The sequence below is a fragment of the Oncorhynchus tshawytscha genome, unplaced genomic scaffold (assembly GCF_018296145.1).
Source record: "Oncorhynchus tshawytscha isolate Ot180627B unplaced genomic scaffold, Otsh_v2.0 Un_scaffold_16570_pilon_pilon, whole genome shotgun sequence".
Classification (NCBI taxonomy): domain Eukaryota; kingdom Metazoa; phylum Chordata; class Actinopteri; order Salmoniformes; family Salmonidae; genus Oncorhynchus; species Oncorhynchus tshawytscha.
In genome coordinates, this window is record NW_024609796.1 from 372151 (window position 1) to 398829 (window position 26679).

A 26679-nucleotide genomic window follows, 5' to 3' on the forward strand; every position below is an offset into this window, starting at 1 on the left:
CTAATAGTGAAGACACAGAGACACACTAACTAAACTAATAGTGAAGACACAGAGACACACTAACTAAACTAATAGTGAAGACACACAGAGACACACTAACTAAACTAATAGTGAAGACACACAGAGACACACTAACTAAACTAATAGTGAAGACACACAGAGACACACTAACTAAACTAATAGTGAAGACACACAGAGACACACTAACTAAACTAATAGTGAAGACACACAGAGACACACTAACTAAACTAATAGTGAAGACACACTAACTAAACAGAGACACACTAACTAAACTAATAGTGAAGACACAGAGACACACTAACTAAACTAATAGTGAAGACACACGAGACACACTAACTAAACTAATAGTGAAGACACAGAGACACACTAGATTCAGATAGTTTTTTTTTTTTCTGAAAATCAGGATTTGCTATACAGATGTAGGATCTTAATTTGAGCCAGTTTGCTACTGCAGGGAAAAACGTACTGCAGCAACAGGAAATGTAAATGATTATGTGCATTATAATTAAAGAAAAGCTTCACTCACAAACTCTCCTTTGTTATTTTTTTCATTCATCCACAGTTGATACAGTCCCAAAATGTTTTGCATGTCAAGTTTTCAAGATATTGCACTTTCAAGAAGCAACGTGTCACCGGCCAAATCATCATGGTGATGCAAAACGGAAAGTTGTCCTGCAACAGGGCGATCAAATTAAGATCCTACATCTGTAGGCTGACGAGAACACATACAGCAGTACCTGGAGTAATGGACTTCAGCATTAGTACGATAGTCACCGGGAAGCACAGTGTGACTGACAGGTTAATGGAATGAACCAGCAGCCCAACACGTTCACTGAAGCAGCCCTGGAGGGACAGAAGACCTGCACGTTAAGGCATAGCCACGGGAAGCAGAGGTGTGAGGGGGCTGCAGCACCCCCTGACAAATCACAATATATTTATAGATTTTAAATCATTAAATACAAATCACTGGGCCTTTAATAGTCCTGTATCAGCGGACTGATATAGCCGTCTGCAGCGCAGGCAAAACCTTTTTTCTAACACTAATAGCAACACTGGTAAGTACATCAGAATGAAACTCACCACTGAGAGCCTTCGTTCTGTGTACAAAGCTGCCACAATAAACACGTTGGACACTGGAAGGAAAGACGAGACAAATGATGTCGGTTATCAAAGAAATGTTACCAAACAAACACACGACAAGCATGGCGAGTTAACATATACAAGGGAGATGATAAAATAAGACCTTATGTTGTTCCTCCCTACAGTACTGGGGGAGGGGGGTCCACCACTGCCCTGTTAAGATAAACCTGCTGTCACAGCATCAGCTTCTGGGACAAATGAGGCAGCACAAACACAGCATATGTGTTGCATAGACCACCTGCTACTACTGCACTGTTACTGTCCTACTGCAGGACTGGCAGGGGAGCTCTGCTGTGGAGAGGAAACACACACTTAAGCAAACACAAACACTCACACACGCATGAGAACGGACACAAACACACATGCGTATGCATGAACACACACAAAGAAATGAAAGGCTCAACTATTTTGAATCGTGGGATTATCTAACTAGCTGCAGGGCTGCCTCTCGCTCCATACCATATCATGTGACCTGGTCTTTGGAATCAGGTTTTTCTGCTGTGTTTTGAAGGAGACATCATAGAATCAATTCTAAAGGCCTAAAAGTATTCAGAATGCCAAAGGCCTGATGGAATAGGTTGAGGTGGACTTTATGGAAACCAACCTTCAATAAAACAGAATAAAATACAGTAGGTGTCTGTCTCTAACACCATGGCAACTTCTGTGGAAACCAACCTTCAATAAAACAGAATAAAATACAGTAGGTGTCTGTCTCTAATGCCTTGGCAACTTCTGTGGAAACCAACCTTCAATAAAACAGAATAAAATACAGTAGGTGTCTGTCTCTAATGCCTTGGCAACTTCTGTGGAAACCAACCTTCAATAAAACAGAATAAAATACAGTAGGTGTCTGTCTCTAACGCCTTGGCAACTTCTGTGGAAACCAACCTTCAATAAAACAGAATAAAATGGAAACCAACCTTCAATAAAACAGAATAAAATAAAACAGTAGGTGTCTGTCTCTAACGCCTTGGCAACTTCTGTGGAAACCAACCTTCAATAAAACAGAATAAAATACAGTAGGTGTCTGTCTCTAACGCCTTGGCAACTTCTGTGGAAACCAACCTTCAATAAAACAGAATAAAATACAGTAGGTGTCTGTCTCTAACGCCTTGGCAACTTCTGTGGAAACCAACCTTCAATAAAACAGAATAAAATACAGTAGGTGTCTGTCTCTAACGCCTTGGCAACTTCTGTGGAAACCAACCTTCAATAAAACAGAATAAAATACAGTAGGTGTCTGTCTCTAATGCCTTGGCAACTTCTGTGCCTGGCTCACAATCAGAATAAGTGCTTGAGCTTAACTGATACTACAGCCAATAAAACAGACACTGGATCACGCCTCAATGACTACAAGTGTTCATAAAATAAATATGCTGCAATGCATATAAAACCAGTGCCTTCTGAGGGCGTCCTTGTCTGCTATGCCCCAGTACTGTACTGTATAGGGAGTCCCTTGTCCCATAGTCCTTCTCTCTGTACTGTATAGGGAGTCCCTTGTCCCATAGTCCTTCTCTCTGTACTGTATAGGGAGTCCCTTGTCCCATAGTCCTTCTCTCTGTACTGTACTGTATAGGGAGTCCCTTGTCCCATAGTCCTTCTCTCTGTACTGTACTGTATAGGGAGTCCCTTGTCCCATAGTCCTTCTCTCAGTACTGTACTGTATAAGGAGTCCCTTGTCCCATAGTCCTTCTCTCTGTACTGTACTGTATAAGGAGTCCCTTGTCCCATAGTCCTTCTCTCTGTACTGTATAAGGAGTCCCTTGTCCCATAGTCCTTCTCTCTGTACTGTATAAGGAGTCCCTTGTCCCATAATCCTTCTCTCTGTACTGTACTGTATAGGGAGTCCCTTATCCCATAGTCCTTCTCTCTGTACTGTACTGTATAGGGGGTCCCTTGTCCCATAGTCCTTCTCTCAGTACTGTACTGTATAGGGGGTCCCTTGTCCCATAGTCCTTCTCTCTGTACTGTATAGGGGTCCCTTGTCCCATAGTCCTTCTCTCTGTACTGTATAGGGAGTCCCTTGTCCCATAATCCTTCTCTCTGTACTGTACTGTATAGGGAGTCCCTTGTCCCATAGTCCTTCTCTCTGTACTGTACTGTATAGGGAGTCCCTTGTCCCATAATCCTTCTCTCTGTACTGTACTGTATAGGGAGTTCCTTGTCCCATAGTCCTTCTCTCAGTACTGTACTGTATAGGGAGTCCCTTATCCCATAGTCCTTCTCTCTGTACTGTACTGTATAGGGGGTCCCTTGTCCCATAGTCCTTCTCTCAGTACTGTACTGTATAGGGGGTCCCTTGTCCCATAGTCCTTCTCTCAGTACTGTACTGTATAGGGAGTCCCTTATCCCATAGTCATTCTCTCAGTACTGTACTGTATAAGGAGTCCTTTGTCCCATAGTCATTCTCTCAGTACTGTATAGGGAGTCCCTTGTCCCATAGTCATTCTCTTTGTACTGTACTGTATAGGGAGTTCCTTGTCCCATAGTCCTTCTCTCTGTACTGTATAAGGAGTCCCTTGTCCCATAGTCCTTCTCTCTGTACTGTATAAGGAGTCCCTTGTCCCATAGTCCTTCTCTCTGTACTGTACTGTATAGGGAGTCCCTTGTCCCATAGTCCTTCTCTCTGTACTGTATAAGGAGTCCCTTGTCCCATAGTCCTTCTCTCTGTACTGTACTGTATAGGGAGTCCCTTGTCCCATAGTCCTTCTCTCTGTACTGTACTGTATAGGGGGTCCCTTGTCCCATAGTCCTTCTCTCAGTACTGTACTGTATAGGGAGTCCCTTGTCCCATAGTCCTTCTCTCAGTACTGTACTGTATAGGGGGTCCCTTGTCCCATAGTCCTTCTCTCTGTACTGTACTGTATAGGGGGTCCCTTGTCCCATAGTCCTTCTCTCAGTACTGTACTGTATAGGGAGTCCCTTGTCCCATAGTCCTCCTTCTCTCAGTACTGTACTGTATAGGGAGTCCCTTGTCCCATAGTCATTCTCTCAGTACTGTACTGTATAAGGAGTCCCTTGTCCCATAGTCATTCTCTCAGTACTGTATAGGGAGTCCCTTGTCCCATAGTCATTCTCTCAGTACTGTATAGGGAGTCCCTTGTCCCATAGTCCTTCTCTCTGTACTGTACTGTATAGGGGGTCCCTTGTCCCATAGTCCTTCTCTCTGTACAGTACTGTATAGGGAGTCCCTTGTCCCATATTCCTTCTCTCTGTACTGTATAGGGAGTCCCTTGTCCCATAGTCCTTCTCTCTGTACTGTATAGGGAGTCCCTTGTCCCATAGTCCTTCTCTCTGTACTGTATAGGGAGTCCCTTGTCCCATAGTCCTTCTCTCTGTACTGTATAGGGAGTCCCTTGTCCCATAGTCCTTCTCTCTGTACTGTATAGGGGGTCCCTTGTCCCATAGTCCTTCTCTCTGTACAGTATAGGGAGTCCCTTGTCCCATAGTCCTTCTCTCAGTACTGTATAGGGAGTCCCTTGTCCCATAGTCCTTCTCTCTGTACTGTACTGTATAGGGAGTCCCTTGTCCCATAGTCCTCTCTCTGTACTGTACTGTATAGGGAGTCCCTTGTCCCATAGTTCTTCTCTCAGGACTGTATAGGGAGTCCCTTGTCCCATAGTCCTCTCTCTGTACTGTACTGTATAGGGAGTCCCTTGTCCCATAGTCATTCTCTCACTGTACTGTATAGGGAGTCCCATGTCCCATAGTCCTTCTCTCTGTACTGTACTGTATGGGAGTCCCTTGTCCCATAGTCCTTCTCTCTGTACTGTACTGTATACTGGGGGTCCCTTGTCCCATAGTCCTTCTTTCTGTACAGTACTGTATAATACAGGGGTTCCTTGTCCCATAGTCCTTCTCTCTGTACTGTATAGGGAGTCCCTTGTCCCATAGTCCTTCTCTCTGTACTGTACTGTATAGGGAGTCCCTTGTCCCATAGTCCTTCTCTCTGTACTGTACTGTATAGGGAGTCCCTTGTCCCATAGTCCTTCTCTCTGTACTGTACTGTATAGGGAGTCCCTTGTCCCATAGTCCTTCTCTCTGTACTGTATAAGGAGTCCCTTGTCCCATAGTCCTCTCTGTACTGTACAGGGAGTCCCTTGTCCCATAGTCCTTCTCTCTGTACTGTACTGTATAGGGAGTCCCTTGTCCCATAGTCCTTCTCTCTGTACTGTATAGGGAGTCCCTTGTCCCATAGTCCTTCTTTCTGTACAGTACAGGGAGTCCCTTGTCCCATAGTCCTTCTTTCTGTACAGTACAGGGAGTCCCTTGTCCCATAGTCCTTCTCTCTGTACTGTACAGGGAGTCCCTTGTCCCATAGTCCTTCTCTCTGTACTGTACAGGGAGTCCCTTGTCCCATAGTCCTTCTCTCTGTACAGTACTGTATAGGGAGTCCCTTGTCCCATAGTCCTTCTCTCTGTACTGTATAGGGAGTCCCTTGTCCCATAGTCCTTCTCTCTGTACAGTACTGTATAGGGAGTCCCTTGTCCCATAGTCCTTCTCTCAGTACTGTATAGGGAGTCCCTTGTCCCATAGTCCTTCTCTCTGTACAGTACTGTATAGGGGGTCCCTTGTCCCATAATCCTTCTCTCTGTACTGTACTGTATAGGGAGTCCCTTGTCCCATAGTCCTTCTCTCTGTACAGTATAGGGGGTTCCTTGTCCCATAGTCCTTCTCTCTGTACTGTATAGGGAGTCCCTTGTCCCATAGTCCTTCTCTCAGTACTGTACTGTATAGGGAGTCCCTTATCCCATAATCCTTCTCTCTGTACTGTACTGTATAGGGGGTCCCTTGTCCCATAGTCCTTCTCTCTGTACTGTATAGGGAGTCCCTTGTCCCATAGTCCTTCTCTCTGTACTGTATAGGGAGTCCCTTATCCCATAATCCTTCTCTCTGTACTGTACTGTATAGGGAGTCCCTTGTCCCATAATCCTTCTCTCTGTACTGTACTGTATAGGGAGTCCCTTGTCCCATAGTCCTTCTCTCTGTACAGTATAGGGGGTCCCTTGTCCCATAGTCCTTCTCTCTGTACTGTATAGGGAGTCCCTTGTCCCATAGTCCTTCTCTCTGTACTGTACTGTATAGGGGGTTCCTTGTCCCATAGTCCTTCTCTCTGTACTGTATAGGGAGTCCCTTGTCCCATAGTCATTCTCTCTGTACTGTATAGGGAGTCCCTTGTCCCATAGTCATTCTCTCTGTACTGTACTGTATAGGGAGTCCCTTGTCCCATAGTCCTTCTCTCTGTACTGTATAGGGAGTCCCTTGTCCCATAGTCCTTCTTTCTGTACAGTACTGTATAGGGAGTCCCTTGTCCCATAGTCCTTCTCTCTGTACTGTACTGTATAGGGAGTCCCTTGTCCCATAGTCCTTCTCTCTGTACTGTACTGTATAGGGAGTCCCTTGTCCCATAGTCCTTCTCTCTGTACTGTACTGTACTGTATAGGGGGAGTCCCTTGTCCCATAGTCCTTCTCTCTGTACTGTACTGTATAGGGAGTCCCTTGTCCCATAGTCCTTCTCTGTACTGTACTGTATAGGGAGTCCCTTGTCCCATAGTCCTTCTTTCTGTACTGTACTGTATAGGGAGTCCCTTGTCCCATAGTCCTTTCTCAGTCTGTACTGTACTGTATAGGGAGTCCCTTGTCCCATAAGTCCTTCTCTCTGTACTGTACTGTATAGGGAGTCCCTTGTCCCATAGTCCTTCTCTGTACTGTACTGTAGGGGTCCCTTGTCCCATGTCTCCATAGTCCTTGTCTCAGTACTGTACTGTATAGGGGGTCCCTTGTCCCATAGTCCTTCTCTCAGTACTGTACTGTATAGGAGTCCCTTGTCCCATAGTCCTTCTCTCTGTACTGTACTGTAGGGGTCCCTTGTCCCATAGTCCTTCTCTCTGTACAGTACTGTATAGGGAGTCCCTTGTCCCATAGTCCTCTCTGTACTGTATACTGGGAGTCCCTTGTCCCATAGTCCCTCTCTCTGTACTGTATAGGGAGTCCCTTGTCCCATAGTCCTTCTCTCTGTACTGTATAGGGAGTCCCTTGTCCCATAGTCCTTCTCTCTGTACTGTACTGTATAGGGAGTCCCTTGTCCCATAGTCCTTCTCTGTACTGTACTGTATGGGGGTCCCTTGTCCCATAGTCCTTCTCTCTGTACTGTATAGGGAGTCCCTTGTCCCATAGTCCTTCTCTCTGTACTGTACTGTATAGGGAGTCCCTTGTCCCATAGTCCTTTCTCTGTACTGTACTGTATAGGGAGTCCCTTGTCCCATAGTCCTTCTCTCTGTACTGTACTGTATAGGGAGGGAGTCCCTTGTCCCATAGTCTTCTCTCTGTACTGTATAGGGAGTCCCTTGTCCCATAGTCCTTCTCTCTGTACTGTACTGTATAGGGAGTCCCTTGTCCCATAGTCCTTCTCTCTGTACTGTACTGTATAGGGGAGTCCCTTGTTGTCTCCATAGTCCTTCTCTGTACTGTACTGTACTGTATAGTCCCTTGTCCCATAGTCCATAGTCCTTCTCTGTACTGTACATAGTCCTTCTCTCTGTACTGTACTGTATAGGGAGTCCCTTGTCCCATAGTCCTTCTCTGTCTGTACTGTACTGTATAGGGGGAGTCCCTGTCCCATAGTCCTTCTCTCTGTACTGTACTGTATAGGGAGTCCCTTGTCCCATAGTCCTTCTCTCTGTACTGTATAGGGAGTCCCTTGTCCCATAGTCCCTGTACTGTATAGGGAGTCCCTTGTCCCATAGTCCTTCTGTACTGTACTGTATAGGGAGTCCCTTGTCCCATAGTCCTTCTCTCAGTACTGTATAGGGAGTCCCTTGTCCCATAGTCCTTCTCTCTGTACTGTACTGTATAGGGAGTCCCTTGTCCCATAGTCCTTCTCTCTGTACTGTACTGTATAGGGGGTCCCTTGTCCCATAGTCCTTCTTTCTGTACAGTACTGTATAGGGGGTTCCTTGTCCCATAGTCCTTCTCTCTGTACTGTATAGGGAGTCCCTTGTCCCATAGTCCTTCTCTCTGTACTGTACTGTATAGGGAGTCCCTTGTCCCATAGTCCTTCTCTCTGTACTGTACTGTATAGGGAGTCCCTTGTCCCATAGTCCTTCTCTCTGTACTGTACTGTATAGGGAGTCCCTTGTCCCATAGTCCTTCTCTCTGTACTGTATAAGGAGTCCCTTGTCCCATAGTCCTTCTCTCTGTACTGTATAGGGAGTCCCTTGTCCCATAGTCCTTCTCTCTGTACTGTACTGTATAGGGAGTCCCTTGTCCCATAGTCCTTCTTGTCCCTGTATAGGGAGTCCCTTGTCCCATAGTCCTTCTGTTCTGTACTGTATAGGGAGTCCCTTGTCCCATAGTCCTTCTTTCTGTACTGTATAGGGAGTCCCTTGTCCCATAGTCCTTCTCTCTGTACTGTACAGGGAGTCCCTTGTCCCATAGTCCTTCTCTCTGTACTGTAAGGGAGTCCCTTGTCCCATAGTCCTTCTCTCTGTACTGTACTGTATAGGGAGTCCCTTGTCCCATAGTCCTTCTCTCTGTACTGTATAGGGAGTCCCTTGTCCCATAGTCTGTACTGTACTGTATAGGGAGTCCCTTGTCCCATAGTCCTCTCTCTCTGTACTGTATACTGTATAGGGAGTCCCTTGTCCCATAGTCCTTCTCTCTGTACTGTACTGTATAGGGGTCCCTTGTCCCATAGTCCTTCTCTCTGTACTGTACTGTATAGGGAGTCCCTTGTCCCATAGTCCTTCTCTCTGTACAGTATAGGGGGTTCCTTGTCCCATAGTCCTTCTCTCTGTACTGTATAGGGAGTCCCTTGTCCCATAGTCCTTCTCTCAGTACTGTACTGTATAGGGAGTCCCTTGTCCCATAGTCCTTCTCTCTGTACTGTACTGTATAGGGGGTCCCTTGTCCCATAGTCCTTCTCTCTGTACTGTATAGGGAGTCCCTTGTCCCATAGTCCTTCTCTCTGTACTGTATAGGGAGTCCCTTGTCCCATAGTCCTTCTCTCTGTACTGTACTGTATAGGGAGTCCCTTGTCCCATAGTCCTTCTCTCTGTACTGTACTGTATAGGGAGTCCCTTGTCCCATAGTCCTTCTCTCTGTACTGTACTGTATAGGGGGTCCCTTGTCCCATAGTCCTTCTTTCTGTACTGTAGTAGGGAGTCCCTGTATAGTCCTCTCTGTCTGTACTGGGGAGTCCCTTGTCCCATAGTCCTTCTCTCTGTACTGTATAGGAGTCCCTTGTCCCATAGTCCTTCTCTGTACTGTACTGTATAGGGGGAGTCCCTTGTCCCATAGTCCTTTCTCTGTACTGTACTGTATAGGGAGTCCCTGTACTGTACTGTATAGGAGTCCCTTGTCCCATAGTCCTTCTGTCTGTACTGTATAGGAGTCCCTTGTCCCATAGTCCTTTCTCTGTCTGTACAGTACTGTATAGGGAGTCCCTTGTCCCATAGTCCTTCTCTCTGTACTGTACTGTATAGGGAGTCCCTTGTCCCATAGTCCTTCTCTCTGTACTGTACTGTATAGGGAGTCCCTTGTCCCATAGTCCTTCTCTCTGTACTGTACTGTATAGGGAGTCCCTTGTCCCATAGTCCTTCTCTCTGTACTGTACTGTATAGGGAGTCCCTTGTCCCATAGTCCTTCTCTCTGTACTGTATAGGGAGTCCCTTGTCCCATAGTCCTTCTTTCTGTACAGTACTGTATAGGGAGTCCCTTGTCCCATAGTCCTTCTCTCTGTACTGTATAGGGAGTCCCTTGTCCCATAGTCCTTCTCTCTGTACTGTACTGTATAGGGAGTCCCTTGTCCCATAGTCCTTCTCTCTGTACTGTACTGTATAGGGAGTCCCTTGTCCCATAGTCCTTCTCTGTACTGTACTGTATAGGGAGTCCCTTGTCCCATAGTCCTTCTCTGTACTGTACTGTATAGGGAGTCCCTTGTCCCATAGTCTCTCTGTACTGTACTGTATAGGGAGTCCCTTGTCCCATAGTCCTTCTCTCTCTGTACTGTACTGTATAGGGAGTCCCTTGTCCCATAGTCCTTCTCTCTGTACTGTATAGGGAGTCCCTGTATAGGAGTCCCTTGTCCCATAGTCCTTCTCTCTGTACTGTATAGGGAGTCCCTTGTCCCATAGTCCTTTCTCTGTACTGTACTGTATAGGAGTCCCTTGTCCCATAGTCCTTCTCTCTAGGGAGTCCCTTGTATAGGGAGTATAGGGAGTCCCTTGTACTGTACTGTATAGGGAGTCCCTTGTCCCATAGTCCTTCTCTCTGTACTGTATAGGGAGTCCCTTGTCCCATAGTCCTCTCTGTCTGTACTGTATAGGGAGTCCCTTGTCCCATAGTCCTTCTCTCAGTACTGTACTGTATAGGGAGTCCCTTGTCCCATAGTCCTTCTCTCTGTACTGTACTGTATAGGGAGTCCCTTGTCCCATAGTCCTTCTCTCTGTACTGTATAGGGAGTCCCTTGTCCCATAGTCCTTCTCTCTGTACTGTACTGTATAGGGAGTCCCTTGTCCCATAGTCCTTCTCTCTGTACTGTATAGGGAGTCCCTTGTCCCATAGTCCTCTCAGTACTGTACTGTATAGGGAGTCCCTTGTCCCTGTACTGTATAGTCCTCATAGTCTCTCTGTACTGTATAGGGAGTCCCTTGTCCCATAGTCCTTCTCTCTGTACTGTATAGGGAGTCCCTTGTCCCATAGTCCCTCTCTCTGTACTGTACTGTATAGGGAGTCCCTTGTCCCATAGTCCTTCTCTCTGTACTGTATAGGGAGTCCCTTGTCCCATAGTCCTTCTCTCTGTACTGTATAGTCCTTCTCTCTGGGAGTCCCTTGTCCCATAGTCCTTCTCTCTGTACTGTATAGGGAGTCCCTTGTCCCATAGTCCTTCTCTCTGTACTGTATAGGGAGTCCCTTGTCCCATAGTCCTTCTCTCTGTACTGTATAGGAGTCCCTTGTCCCATAGTCCTTCTCTCTGTACTGTATAGGGAGTCCCTTGTCCCATAGTCCTTCTCTCTGTACTGTATAGGGAGTCCCTTGTCCCATAGTCCTACTCTCTTGTCCCATAGTCCTTCTCTCTGTACTGTATAGGGGTCCCTTGTCCCATAGTCCTTCTCTCTGTACTGTATAGGGGGTCCCTTGTCCCATAGTCCTTCTGTCTCTGTACTGTACTGTATAGGGAGTCCCTTGTCCCATAGTCCTTCTCTCTGTACTGTACTGTATAGGGAGTCCCTTGTCCCATAGTCCTTCTCTCTGTACTGTACTGTATAGGGAGTCCCTTGTCCCATAGTCCTTCTCTCTGTACTGTATAGGGAGTCCCTTGTCCCATAGTCCTTCTCTCTGTACTGTATAGGGAGTCCCTTGTCCCATAGTCCTTCTCTCTGTACTGTATAGGGAGTCCCTTGTCCCATAGTCCTTCTCTCTGTACTGTATAGGGAGTCCCTTGTCCCATACTGTACTGTATAGGGAGTCCCTTGTCCCATAGTCCTTCTCTCTGTACTGTACTGTATAGGGAGTCCCTTGTCCCATAATCCTTCTCTCTGTACTGTACTGTATAGGGAGTCCCTTGTCCCATAGTCCTTCTCTGTCTGTACTGTATAGGGGTCCCTTGTCCCATAGTCCCCTTGTCCCTTGTCCCATAGTCCTTCTCTCTGTACTGTATAGGGAGTCCCTTGTCCCATAGTCCTTCTCTCTGTACTGTACTGTATAGGGAGTCCCTTGTCCCATAGTCCTTCTCTGTACTGTATAGGGAGTCCCTTGTCCCATAGTCCTTCTCTCTGTACTGTATAGGGAGTCCCTTGTCCCATAGTCCTTCTCTCTGTACTGTATAGGGAGTCCCTTGTCCCATAGTCCTTCTCTCTGTACTGTACTGTATAGGGAGTCCCTTGTCCCATAGTCCTTTCTCTGTACTGTACTGTATAGGGAGTCCCTTGTCCCATAGTCCTTCTCTCTGTACTGTACTGTATAGGGGTCCCTTGAGTCCCTTGTCCCATAGTCCTTCTCTCTGTACTGTACTGTATAGGGAGTCCCTTGTCCCATAGTCCTTCTCTCTGTACTGTACTGTATAGGGAGTCCCTTGTCCCATAGTCCTTCTCTCTGTACTGTATAGGGAGTCCCTTGTCCCATAGTCCTTCTCTGTACTGTACTGTATAGGGAGTCCCTTGTCCCATAATCCTTCTCTGTACTGTACTGTATAGGGAGTCCCTTGTCCCATAGTCCTTCTCTCTGTACTGTATAGGGAGTCCCTTGTCCCATAGTCCTTCTCTACAGTCTGTCCCATAGTCCTTCTCTCTGTCTGTACTGGGAGTCCCTTGTCCCAGTACTGTATAGGGAGTCCCTTGTCCCATAGTCCTTTCTCAGTACTGTACTGTATAGGGAGTCCCTTGTCCCATAGTCATTCTCTCTGTACTGTATAGGGAGTCCCTTGTCCCATAGTCATTCTCTCTGTACTGTACTGTATAGGGAGTCCCTTGTCCCATAGTCCTTCTCTCAGTACTGTAGGCCCATAACATAGGCCAGGAGGATGGTCCTCAGGAGACGGCTGCAACAGGACAGCCTGTAATGACCTGCCTACAGAGCTAGTGTGTAGGGGGAGTGATATTGTGTAAGGGGGAGTGATCAAGTGTGTAGGATCTGGGGAATGATAGTGTGTTGGGAGAGTGATCTAGTGCGTAGGGTCTGGGGAATGATTGAGACAGTGTGTTGAGAGAGTGATCTAGTGCGTACGGGGAATAAGGGGTAATATCCAGAAGGCCCTAAATGACATGCTAGAGCAGAGTAAAGTCCACGTACCGATAACAAGGCACGCTGCAGGCATGTTGTAGGGGTCCTTTATGAATAGAGAAACCACTTGTATTGGGTCCACTAGAATGCCATACCTAGAAAAACAGAACACTGTGGTTAGACACTCACAGCTCAGCTGAATCAAACCACAGTCGGATTTTATATCTCCTGTGTTTTTGTTCTACCTTGTTATATTTAGTATTACATTGTTATTTATTATTGCATTGTTGGGATAAGAGTTTGCAAGAAAGACATTGCACTGTACTTGTGCATGTGACATTAAAACTGAACTTGAAATATTTCAGCCTTTCAGTTATCAGAATGCTGCGAGTGTAAGTGATGTAGCATGTTTGAGTGAATCAGGCACAGAACCTCCTATCTTACTTTACAGTAATACATGACAATGTACCCTCCTTGCACGTCTTGACCACAGTATGCCTTTAGTAAGCAATGCCTGGAAGCTCCCTATAGGCTGTTACTGTGCTGGGCATCTGTGGGCAGTCAGGAGGCATCGCGCTTGCAGTAGTGTACAGGACAGCATATGGTCTTAGCAGTGAAGGGGCCTTACATTCCATTCTCTGAAAACGGGGCCTTTTCTTCAAACAGTCAAATGACAGCCATAAGACTACACTCTCCTTTCCTCCTCTTCTCTTATGGCAAGCTCCTCATAACATTCTGTACTTACTTTAAAAGGTTTTCCAAGAACAGACGGGCATTGCTTAAGACCTACAACAAAAGAGGGCTTGTAAATTCATTGCATCCTTGAAAATACAGTTTGTTTCACTTGGTAGAAGCATACATTCATCATATGATTAAATTACAGTGTCTCTCCTCCACTGTAGTTTCAAGTTTTATTAGTCGTATATACGTGATACACATGGTATATATCGTCAAATGAAATGCTTACTTGCAGGTTCCTTTTTGACAATGCAACAATAAGAAATAATAACAATTAAGAATACAAACAAAGTAAATGTCTCAGTACAGTAAAATGTTAAGCATAATAATACAGGAAGGCACAATTTATAGTTCAATGTCTACACATGTTTTGGGGAAGGGGGATTGGGGGAGAGTGTGGGGGACAAGTGTTTAAATGATGAGGTATTTAGCAATCATAATGAGAGTGTTACACGGGGTGGAGCAGGTGAACCCAAGTGCAGACTCAAACGAGGAGACAGGAATAAGGTAACCAAGGGATTTATTGAAAAGCGGGGAGAGCAGAGAGAAAAGCAGCATCCGACTGGGGAAAACAGGAAACACAGGATAACAAGATCTATGCAGGAACAAACGGCTTGAAATGCAGACTGACTGAGCAGATGCTACGATCTGGCAGCGTGGAAGTGGCAGGGCTGAGTATTTGTAGAGTTCTGATTATGGAACATGTTGCAGCTGGTGGGGATCTGCTCTGACTCCAGCACATCTGCCGCCACTCCCACAATCAGATACACCCACACAGAGAGAGAGAGGGAGAGAGCACTGGGGGAGTGGCGGCAGGTTTGGGAGACACAGGATGAGAAGTAGACAAGGGCAGATGTAACAAAGAGTATGGTAGCAGCAGTTGTGATGTGTGTGTAGCATGAATGTATGAGGGTGTGTGTGTGTAGATGAGTTTACATGTATATCTGAGTGAGTGCATGTGTGCTAAGGTGCAGTATATATTTTCCATTGTAGATGCATCTAACTCCATAAGAGAACCGGAGGGAACTCCATAAGATAACCGGAGGAAATTCCATAAGAGAACCGGAGGGAACTCCATAAGATAACCGGAGGAAATTCCATTAGAGAACCGGAGGAAACTCCATTAGAGAACCGGAGGAAACTCCATAAGAGAACCGGAGGAAACTCCATAAGAGAACCGGAGGAAACTCCATTAGAGAACAGGAGGAAATTCCATTAGAGAACCGGAGAAAACTCCATAAGAGAACCGGAGGAAACTCCATGAGAGAACCAGAGGAAACTCCATAAGAGAACCGGAGGAAACTCCATAAGAGTACCGGAGGAAACTCCATAAGAGAACCGGAGGAAACTCCATAAGAGAACCGGAGGAAACTCCATAAGAGAACCGGAGGAAACTCCATAAGAGAACCGGAGGAAACTCCATTAGAGAACCGGAGGAAACTCCATTAGAGAACCGGAGGAAACTCCATTAGAGATCCGGAGGAAACTCCTTAAGAAAACCTGAGGAATCTCCATTAGAGAACCGGAGAAAACACTATACCTCAGTAAACCCTTTAAGGCAGTAGACTAACATTTTACACTATACCTCAGTAAACCCTTTAAGGCAGTAGACTGTAACACGTTACACTATACCTCAGTAAACCCTTTAAGGCAGTAGACTGTAACATTTTACACTATACCTCAGTAAACCCTTTAAGGCAGTAGACTAACATTTTACACTATACCTCAGTAAACCCTTTAAGGCAGTAGACTGTAACACGTTACAATATACCTCAGTAAACCCTTTAAGGCAGTAGACTGTAACACGTTACACTATACCTCAGTAAACCCTTTAAGGCAGTAGACTGTAACATTTTACACTATACCTCAGTAAACCCTTTAAGGCAGTAGACTAACATTTTACACTATACCTCAGAAAACCCTTTAAAGGCAGTAGACTAACATTTTACACTATACCTCAGTAAACCCTTTAAGGCAGTAGACTAACATTTTACACTATACCTCAGTAAACCCTTTAAGGCAGTAGACTAACATTTTACACTATACCTCAGTAAACCCTTTAAGGCAGTAGACTAACATTTTACACTATACCTCAGTAAACCCTTTAAGGCAGTAGACTAACATTTTACACTATACCTCAGTAAACCCTTTAAGGCAGTAGACTGTAACACGTTACACTATACCTCAGTAAACCCTTTAAGGCAGTAGACTGTAACACATTACACTATACCTCAGTAAACCCTTTAAGGCAGTAGACTAACATTTTACACTATACCTCAGTAAACCCTTTAAGGCAGTAGACTAACATTTTACACTATACCTCAGTAAACCCTTTAAGGCAGTAGACTAACATTTTACACTATACCTCAGTAAACCCTTTAAGGCAGTAGACTGTAACACGTTACACTATACCTCAGTAAACCCTTTAAGGCAGTAGACTAACATTTTACACTATACCTCAGTAAACCCTTTAAGGCAGTAGACTGTAACATTTTACACTATACCTCAGTAAACCCTTTAAGGCAGTAGACTGTAACACGTTACACTATACCTCAGTAAACCCTTTAAGGCAGTAGACTGTAACATTTTACACTATACCTCAGTAAACCCTTTAAGGCAGTAGACTAACATTTTACACTATACCTCAGTAAACCCTTTAAGGCAGTAGACTGTAACACGTTACACTATACCTCAGTAAACCCTTTAAGGCAGTAGACTGTAACACGTTACACTATACCTCAGTAAACCCTTTAAGGCAGTAGACTGTAACACGTTACACTATACCTCAGTAAACCCTTTAAGGCAGTAGACTAACATTTTACACTATACCTCAGTAAACCCTTTAAGGCAGTAGACTGTAACACATTACACTATACCTCAGTAAACCCTTTAAGGCAGTAGACTGTAACATTTTACACTATACCTCAGTAAACCCTTTAAGGCAGTAGACTGTAACATTTTACACTATACCTCAGTAAACCCTTTAAGGCAGTAGACTGTAACACGTTACACTATACCTCAGTAAACCCTTTAAGGCAGTAGACTGTAACATTTTACACTATACCTCAGTAAACCCTTTAAGGGCAGTAGACTGTAACATTTTACACTATACCTCAGTAAACCCTTTAAGGCAGTAGACTGTAACATTTTACACTATACCTCAGTAAACCCTTTAAGGCAGTAGACTGTAACACGTTACACTATACCTCAGTAAACCCTTTAAGGCAGTAGACTGTAACACGTTACACTATACCTCAGTAAACCCTTTAAGGCAGTAGACTAACATTTTACACTATACCTCAGTAAACCCTTTAAGGCAGTAGACTAACATTTTACACTATACCTCAGAAAACCCTTTAAAGGCAGTAGACTAACATTTTACACTATACCTCAGTAAACCCTTTAAGGCAGTAGACTAACATTTTACACTATACCTCAGTAAACCCTTTAAGGCAGTAGACTGTAACACGTTACACTATACCTCAGTAAACCCTTTAAGGCAGTAGACTGTAACACATTACACTATACCTCAGTAAACCCTTTAAGGCAGTAGACTAACATTTTACACTATACCTCAGTAAACCCTTTAAGGCAGTAGACTGTAACATTTTACACTATACCTCAGTAAACCCTTTAAGGCAGTAGACTGTAACACGTTACACTATACCTCAGTAAACCCTTTAAGGGCAGTAGACTAATATTTTACACTATACCTCAGTAAACCCTTTAAGGGCAGTAGACTGTAACATTTTACACTATACCTCAGGAAACCCTTTAAGGCAGTAGACTGTAACACGTTACACTATACCTCAGTAAACCCTTTAAGGCAGTAGACTGTAACATTTTACACTATACCTCAGTAAACCCTTTAAGGGCAGTAGACTGTAACATTTTACACTATACCTCAGTAAACCCTTTAAGGCAGTAGACTGTAACATTTTACACTATACCTCAGTAAACCCTTTAAGGCAGTAGACTGTAACACGTTACACTATACCTCAGTAAACCCTTTAAGGCAGTAGACTGTAACACGTTACACTATACCTCAGTAAACCCTTTAAGGGCAGTAGACTGTAACACGTTACACTATACCTCAGTAAACCCTTTAAGGCAGTAGACTGTAACATTTTACACTATACCTCAGTAAACCCTTTAAGGGCAGTAGACTGTAACATTTTACACTATACCTCAGTAAACCCTTTAAGGCAGTAGACTGTAACATTTTACACTATACCTCAGTAAACCCTTTAAGGCAGTAGACTGTAACACGTTACACTATACCTCAGTAAACCCTTTAAGGCAGTAGACTGTAACACGTTACACTATACCTCAGTAAACCCTTTAAGGCAGTAGACTGTAACATTTTACACTATACCTCAGTAAACCCTTTAAGGCAGTAGACTAACATTTTACACTATACCTCAGAAAACCCTTTAAAGGCAGTAGACTAACATTTTACACTATACCTCAGAAACCCTTTACGGGCAGTTTGGTTTAGTTCATTTCTATGCACTAGAAGGGCGAAGGACGTCAGAGATGGCTGTTAAATTTACTGCACATTGTGCAGTGATGGGCATCTAAAAAGTCCACATAGGTAGCTAAAATGAAGGATTAAATTGAAACTTCAGCTGGAGAAAACTCCAACTCGGTTGCTGAGGTGAAGGATTAAATTGAAGCCTTAGTGGGGATGGAAACTCCATCAGTAGCTCGTTGCTATGAGCTGAATGACACAGTTGCTAGGGTGAAAACTGTGGTTGGTGCTGGAGGAATTATTGCATTTTCATTGTCGATTTCGTTGCACTTGCCTATGAATCACATTATTATGAACAGTACTGACGTCAAACGGAAGAACCAAGGACACGGGTGGTTCCTAATGTTGTGAGATTCTCGATAGTGTTTAGAGAACAACTGGTTCTGAGAGATTAGGATCAGGACCTGCAGTTGTAACAGTAAGCAACTGTAACAAAATGGATGACGGCAGTGTAGCCGTTATTATGAGTACATGTTGCAATGATTGCTAAGGCATACTAATATTAAAGTGTGTATACTTATTTAAAATGTATGTAGTTCTGTCTAAAGTATGGTATCTTTAAAGCTATTTTTTTATTTGTTTTTTTATTTGTATTTTTTTCTAGTTTGAGTATATTATTTATGTTGCTTTGTGTTGTCTTGTCTGTGTGTGTGTGTGTGTGTGTGTGTGTAAAACTTAATAAACAGAATAAACTAAATAAAACTAAATAAAAAATGTATGTAGTTCTGTACCTGTCTATTTTTTTAATGTTAATAAAAATGTCTATTAATGTAATGTATTGTCATTTTATGTAGTTCTGCCCTTCAGCTGTAATGGTCTATTAATGTCATGTTTGATGTGGACCACAGGAAGGGCAGCTGCAGCTTTGGCTCTAGCTAATGGAGATCCTAATAAACACCAAATACAGTACTATTTCTGGAACTCATCTTGACAGCTAAAAGATTACGTGTTTGCAAGTCAAGATAATCACTCTCTTGATTTTTAGGTCTGTCTTGTGATTCTCTCCCTCCCTCGTTGAACATTTTCCATTTTGGATTGTAATATCTTATTATGGAATACAAAGACTTCTCCACGTTCAATGGGAATTTGAGAAGAAGTTCAAAGAATGAACAAAATACTGTGATGACAAAATGATCTTGTTTCAGAGAGTGGATTATCAACAGTTTTAGAAATGTGAATTTATTCTCCACGGCTTTGATGAAGGGGACTAAGCTGGCATTGCTCTAGATTGGACGTGAATTCAGATCAACAAACTAGCTGTTGCAGAATGATTACTTTAGATAGAATCTCAATACCATATTTCCCCACAATAGTTACACATCTGAATGTCAGTGTGTTTTTCTACGGGAATGGTACCATCATGTTTCCCTTAGCATCATCAAACCATCCTTGAACTCCAACATCTCTCTCTCTAAAGAGTAAAACAATGGTTTATGTGGTTGTATTGAGACTCACTGAGAGCTAGAGGAATGGGAATGTCCTGCTGTTTCCCATCCTCTCACACACTGACTTCAAAGCCAAACTGAATTAGCAAAACACAAGGTTATTAACAAAATGATTAGCTAACTATATAGCTAAGCGTTACGTGTCCCACTTTAGGATTGGACAGAATAGTCTAGTCCAATAAGTGCTGCGGCACAAGTGCAATGTACCTCTACTATCCTGCGTCTAGTAAATTAAGCCTAAAGGAATCTTACAGAATATCAGCTTATTACATGAAAGCAGGATGACCTTGGCCTCACCTCAATCCACATCACCTCCTTCAGCAGCAAAATCAATAAGAGACAAAAGAATATGACTTATGATTTTGTCTGACTTTCACTGTAATCTTGCTTAAATAAAAGAACAGGAACACAGAGTAGCCTCGGGCTAGATATATAATCCTCTTGAGGTGTTCTGAATAAGTGTCTGGTGTCTTTAAACACTGTGGTTTCAGGCCCAGCGTGGGATGAATATGCCTTCTGGTGAGACCTGGGGGCACACACCCACCACCGCACAGTGATGCTCTCTGATCGACTCCTCTTGTCGGAGGTAAGCCAGTTAAGAACTAATTCTTATTTACAATGACGGCCTACACCGGCCAAACCCGGACGGCGCTGGGCCAAAAGTGCGCCTACCCTACGGGACTCCCAATCACGGCCGGTTGTGATACAGCCTGGATTCAAACCAGGGTGTCTGTAGTGACGCCTCTAGCCTTAGGCCGCTGCGCCACTCGAGAGCCCCTATGTTTTAAAGGCTACAGTCACTACAGGCACCCTGATCTAAACCCTGTTTAAGATGGGGGGGGTAGTGTTCTACTAAGCTATATGGAATTGTTTTCAGAAGGTCATACCAAGGATCATTTTTTTGATTTGATTTAGAATTTTAAGACCCATTGAGGTATAAAAATAAAATAATAACAAATATTTTATGAAAAATGTTATTTTGCCTTACTGTGTCACGCCCTGACCATAGATTGCTTTGTCTGTTTCTATATTTTGTTTGGTCAGGTTGTGATGTGGGTGGGCATTCTATGTTTGTATGTCTAGGTTTTGTATTTCTATGTTTTGGTCGGGTGTGGTTCTCAATCAGGAACATCTGTCTTTCTTTGTCTCTGATTGAGAACCATACTTAGGTAGCCTGTTTTCCCACTGTTAGTTGTGGGTGGTTATTTTCTGTTGAGTGTTTGTTGCACCTGTCAGAACTGTTTCGGCTATTCTTTTTGTTATTTTGTATTCAGTGTTCAGTCAGAATCAATAATATGAACATGTACCACGATGCACCTTGGTCTTCACCTTCTTCTAATGAAAGTTGTTACATACTTCAATTTGCCCATACAAACACATTTAATAACAGATTCACTACATGGAACAACAGATAGTCCCCCCAAAGAATCTAAAGGAAGTTTGTTCTGAAGTGTCTGTTCTATATCTGAGAGGTATACTGTAAACTATATTAATTATTTTTTATATGTATAACCCCTTATTTTTGGCACTAAACAGTCTAAGTCCTGTCTAAACCAGGGGTCTACTAAGCTATATGGAATTGTTTTAAGGTCATACCATGGATCATTTTTCTATTTGATTTTGAATTTTAAGACCCCTTGAAGTATCAAAAATGTTATTTTTTACAAAATTATTAGATGAATAATTTTAATTTTGCCTTACTTCTATTAGCCCATACAAACGCACTGTATAACATATTCACTACATGGAACAACATAGTCCCCCCCCCTCAAAAAAAATGATTAGGTATTAAGATGTAGCCTAAGAGGGAAACCTGGCCAGTGATTGTGGTGTGTACACTGACCTGAGTGTTGTTGAGCAGACTGGAGAATTAACTGAGACTCTCAGTATGACGTTGCAGAAGAAAACTTACCAGCATGACAACACACCAGTTGAGGACTCCTCTGTAGTTTCTATAACCACTGGCAGAGCTCAACAGGGACTCCTGCAACCTGTGGCAACTGAGGCATGAAGAGACGTGGGATAGTTTGAATACGTGCACACTCATTTACTGTACTACAGCTATAGTTAACTGATCTGAAATACCCTTCCCAAATGACGTCCGTAACACACCACCGACTTACCTTCGAGATTTGTAAAAATATATATATATATTTTTTTTAAATGTACCCCTTTTTATCCCCAATTTGACATATAGCCTATTGGACCAGCATGGGTGACATATAGACAATGCGAAATGGTTCAAATTTAATTATTCATTCTACGCCATTATAAATAACTGTTCATAAGGGAAGATTGCACAAGTGGCTGAAGTAATAAATTGTCGTGATCTGTTTTTCATGGCATAAATTCACCCCACTATAACGACACGTCTGGGTTTTGTTAGTTAATGCCTCACCTCTGTCTATCACTAGGAACATTTATTCGTTTCTTCCTTTCTTTTGACGTGGTAGAAGGCAAATCGGACACGTTTCGCTTAGTTACAATGTTGCCGCTGTCACTGCGGCCGTTAACACTTTCATCAACTTCTGACCGCCCATTCACTTGTTTCAAAGGAACACATTTTCCAGTGGATATAGTGGCTCTTCTTTTGCGGATAAGGGCCCCTGTTTCTTCCATGATATCGCCGATCTTCAGAGCTCTAGATTCATTTGACGTCTAGCCTACTTTGCAGGCAACTATAACACATGCCCACTATTGCCAAACATCACACTGTCATAGAGAGCAAGAGGAAGTTGGGATTGCAAAACGCGATATGTCAATAACTGTATGAATACTGTAGTTGTAGTGGGCAGCAGACAACAGTTCCGTATTGACTGTATACGTAAGAATGTGGCGTGGTGGAACAGAACCGTGGAGGAGTGGCAAGTCTGACGACACTGGTTGGACTGCTGCCAGTTATGAAGGTGAGGGCTATATTAAGTTAGGAACAGATCGCAATTTAATGGAGAGAGGGGTGGTCCAAAATAGGAGAGGGTTGTTAAACTTTTTGTGTTGCTTTGGGGAGAGTTTTTATTCGGGACAGGGAGGCTAGTATGTTTTCTTTCCTGGTTAACGTTCACACTTTTGTAGGTTTTAATATATGTCTTCCATATAGCCAAATGTCCTCATCTGCTTTTTTTTACTATATAATGTCTTCCATATAGCCAAATGTCCTCATCTGCTTGCATGCGCCTGCCCTATATCAAGGTGCTTTGGTACTTCCCTTATGTGCTATAGGCTTTTCAGTTTTCTGTGTGCTTACTTTTGCTATACAGGTCAGTATAGTCTACACTCTAAACATTAGGGGTTCAACAAGGGTTCTTCTAAGATCCTCAAAGTTCTTTGAAGAACCTTGGGGTTCTTGACACTGAAAATGGCCCCCAAAAGGTTCTTCCAAGAACCCCATAAGAGGTGGGGTTCATCGAGGAACCTCCTTAGTTGGTGACCAACTGACCAACTGAAACATTTTAATTTGAAAGGACAGCAGGTGCAGACACTTAACTGAAAAATGTAAATATTTAAGGTAAGTTTGTCCATTGTATGATCTAAATTGATATTGTTTTATGATGATACCATCCATCTTTTCATATTTGTGCAAATCTTTAAAAAACAGAAAATGGACACGATTCAATTGGACACGCCCAATTTTTCAGTTTTTGATTTGTTAAAAAAGTTTGAAATATCCAATAAATGTCGTTCCACTTCATGATTGTGTTCCACTTGTTGTTGATTCTTCACAAAAAAATACAGTTTTATATCTTTATGTTTGAAGCCTGAAATGTGGCAAAAGGTCGCAAAGTTCAAGGGGGCCGAATACTTTCTCAAGGCACTGTACATTATTTCCCATCAATTCCCATTATTAAAGTGGCTGGAGTTGAGTCAGTGTCAGTGTCAGTGTGTTGGCAGCAGCCACTCAATGTTAGTGGTGGCTGTTTAACAGTCTGATGGCCTTGAGATAGAAGCTGTTTTTCAGTCTCTCGGTCCCAGCTTTGATGCACCTGTACTGACCTCGCCTTCTGGATGATAGCGGGGTGAACAGGCAGTGGCTCGGGTGGTTGATGTCCTTGATGATCTTTATGGCCTTCCTGTAACATCGGGTGGTGTAGGTGTCCTGGAGGGCAGGTAGTTTGCCCCCTTTGATGCGTTGTGCAGACCTCACTACCCTCTGGAGAGCCTTACGGTTGAGGGCGGAGCAGTTGCCGTACCAGGCGGTGATACAGCCCGCCAGGATGCTCTCGATTGTGCATCTGTAGAAGTTTGTGAGTGCTTTTGGTGACAAGCCGAATTTCTTCAGCCTCCTGAGGTTGAAGAGGCGCTGCTGCGCCTTCTTCACGATGCTGTCTGTGTGAGTGGACCAATTCAGTTTGTCTGTGATGTGTATGCCGAGGAACTTAAAACTTGCTACCCTCTCCACTACTTTTCCATCGATGTGGATAGGGGGGTGTTCCCTCTGCTGTTTCCTGAAGTCCACAATCATCTCCTTAGTTTTGTTGACGTTGAGTGTGAGGTTATTTTCCTGACACCACACTCCGAGGGTCCTCACCTCCTCCCTGTAGGCCGTCTCGTCGTTATTGGTAATCAAGCCTACCACTGTTGTGTCGTCCGCAAACTTGATGATTGAGTTGGAGGCGTGCGTGGCCACGCAGTCGTGGGTGAACAGGGAGTACAGGAGAGGGCTCAGAACGCACCCTTGTGGGGCCCCAGTATTGAGGATCAGCGGGGAGGAGATGTTGTTGCCTACCCTCACCACCTGGGGGCGGCCCGTCAGGAAGTCCAGTACCCAGTTGCACAGGGCGGGGTCGAGACCCAGGGTCTCGAGCTTGATGACGAGCTTGGAGGGTACTATGGTGTTGAATGCCGAGCTGTAGTCGATGAACAGCATTCTCACATAGGTATTCCTCTTGTCCAGATGGGTTAGGGCAGTGTGCAGTGTGGTTGAGATTGCATCGTCTGTGGACCTATTTGGGCGGTAAGCAAATTGGAGTGGGTCTAGGGTGTCAGGTAGGGTGGAGGTGATATGGTCCTTGACTAGTCTCTCAAAGCACTTCATGATGACGGAAGTGAGTGCTACGGGGCGGTAGTCGTTTAGCTCACATTTACCATCTGTAACGGTTGTTGTCTGGGGAAGGAGAGCAGGACCAAGGTGCAGCGTGGTAACTGTTCATATTATTTAATGAAATATGCAACACTAGACAAAAAGACAAACAAACAGTCCTGAAAGGTGAAACAAAAACACTAAACAGGAAACAACCACCCACAAAAAACAATGGAAAACAGGCTACCTAAATATGGCTCTCAATCAGGGACAACGATTGACAGCTGCCTCTGATTGAGAACCATACCAGGCCAAACACAGAAATAGAAAATGATAGACAAACTAACATAGACAACCCACCCAACTCACACCCTGACCATACTAAAACAAAAGACAAAACAAAGGAACTAAGGTCAGAATGTGACACCATCCTCCTCCCTTACGTCTTCAATGAATATCCCATATAAAGGTCTCTACATTATGGACACGGTATGTGTATGAAAACCATTATGAAAACACTTTTTTTCATTCCCATTTACCACAAAAAGGTATGAATACTGTCATGTGCATGTTTTGTTATTCATCTGTATCAGGGATTCCCATACTGGGGGTATGCACAATGCCGTTGGTGGTACGCCAATAAAAATATGATCCACATTCAAAAATACTAATAATAATAATAAATGAAAAAATGTCTTCACATTTCCAAACAGTACATTAATATTTTCCAATGGGGCTATACATTTGGGTGAGGTTTTTCTCTCGCCTGAGTAACCTGGTTTCACTGTTTAATAAAATTAAATCATCTAGTGTTCAGCGAAATAACAATACAATGTCAAATACAGGTAGCCTAGTTAAATAATTAACATGCAATCACAGTAACTGTTATTCTCTCGTTGGAATTCCACTAACGGTCTGTAGCTGCAGCTCATGTTGGTATCTGTACTGATGGTGCAAAAGCCATGACAGGGAGACATAGTGGAGTGGTAACGCACGTGTATGCAGTTGCTCCCAACGCCACTTGGGTACACTGCAGCATCCACCGAGAGGCTCTTGGGTACACTGCAGCATCCACCAAGAGGCTCTTGGGTACACTGCAGCATCCACCAAGAGGCTCTTGGGTAAACTGCAGCATCCACGAGAGGCTCTTGGGTAAACTGCAGCATCCACGAGAGGCTATTGCTACCAAGGGAATGCCTGACAGCTTGAAAGACATTTTGGACACTACAGTGAAAATAGTGAACTTTGTTAAAGCAAGGCCCCTGAACTCTCGTGCATTTTCTCCACTATGCAATGATATGGGCAGCGACCATGTAATGCTTTTACAACATACAGAAGTGTGCTGGTTATCAAGGGGCAAAGTATTGACAAGTTTTTTTAAATTGAGAGACGAGCTTAAAGTTTTCTTTACTGACATAATTTTCACTTGTCTGACCGCTTGCATGATGACGAGTTTCTCACACGACTGGCCTATCTGGGGGATGTTTTTTAATCGCCTGAATGATTTGAATCTAGGATTACAGGGACTCTCCCCAAATATATTCAGTGTGCAAGACAAAATTGAGGCTATGACTAAGAAGTTAGCTCTTCTCTGTCTGCTTTAACAAGGACAACATCATTGTATGATTTTTTTGTGTGCAAATGAACTCAAGCTTACAGACAATGTCAAATGTGATATAGCGAAGCACCTGAGTGAGCTGGGTGCGTAATTACGGAGGTACTTACCAGAAATGTATGACACAAACAACTGGATTCGTTATCCTTTTCATGCTCTGCCTCCAGTCCACTTCCGATATCTGAACAAGAGAGCCTCATCGAAATTGCAACAAGCAGTTCTGTGAAAAAGTAATTTAATCCGAAGCCACTGCCAGATTCTCTCATGTGAGCCTGCTGGTTAGGAGAGAGAGAGAGAGAGAGAGAGAGAGAGAGAGAGAGCCTTGTCCTAGGCCACTGCCAGATTCTCTCATGTGAGCCTGCTGGTTAGGAGAGAGAGAGAGAGCCTTGTCCTAGGCCACTGCCAGATTCTCTCATGTGAGCCTGCTGGTTAGGAGAGAGAGAGAGCGAGA

General features: G+C 43.8%; 1 protein-coding gene across 3 annotated transcripts in view; it reads right to left on the reverse strand.

Moving 5' to 3' along the window:
• dgat1b (diacylglycerol O-acyltransferase 1b) overlaps nucleotides 1-26389 on the reverse strand; it is a 51378-nt gene extending 24989 nt beyond the window's left edge. The window contains exons 1-6 of one of the 3 annotated variants that reach the window (XM_042318242.1): nucleotides 26339-26389; nucleotides 21509-21596; nucleotides 13628-13668; nucleotides 12952-13037; nucleotides 1102-1154; nucleotides 759-864 (exon numbers count right to left, since the gene is read on the reverse strand). In XM_042318242.1, the coding sequence (XP_042174176.1) occupies nucleotides 759-864; nucleotides 1102-1154; nucleotides 12952-13037; nucleotides 13628-13668; nucleotides 21509-21596; nucleotides 26339-26382 (418 nt within the window). In that variant the 5' untranslated portion in view covers nucleotides 26383-26389. Of the gene's footprint in view, nucleotides 1-758; nucleotides 865-1101; nucleotides 1155-12951; nucleotides 13038-13627; nucleotides 13669-21508; nucleotides 21597-21994; nucleotides 22835-26338 lie in introns of those variants that run through there. The other 2 variants (XM_042318240.1, XM_042318241.1) reach the window with 2 other exon arrangements.
• Nucleotides 26390-26679: the final 290 nt, after the last annotated feature.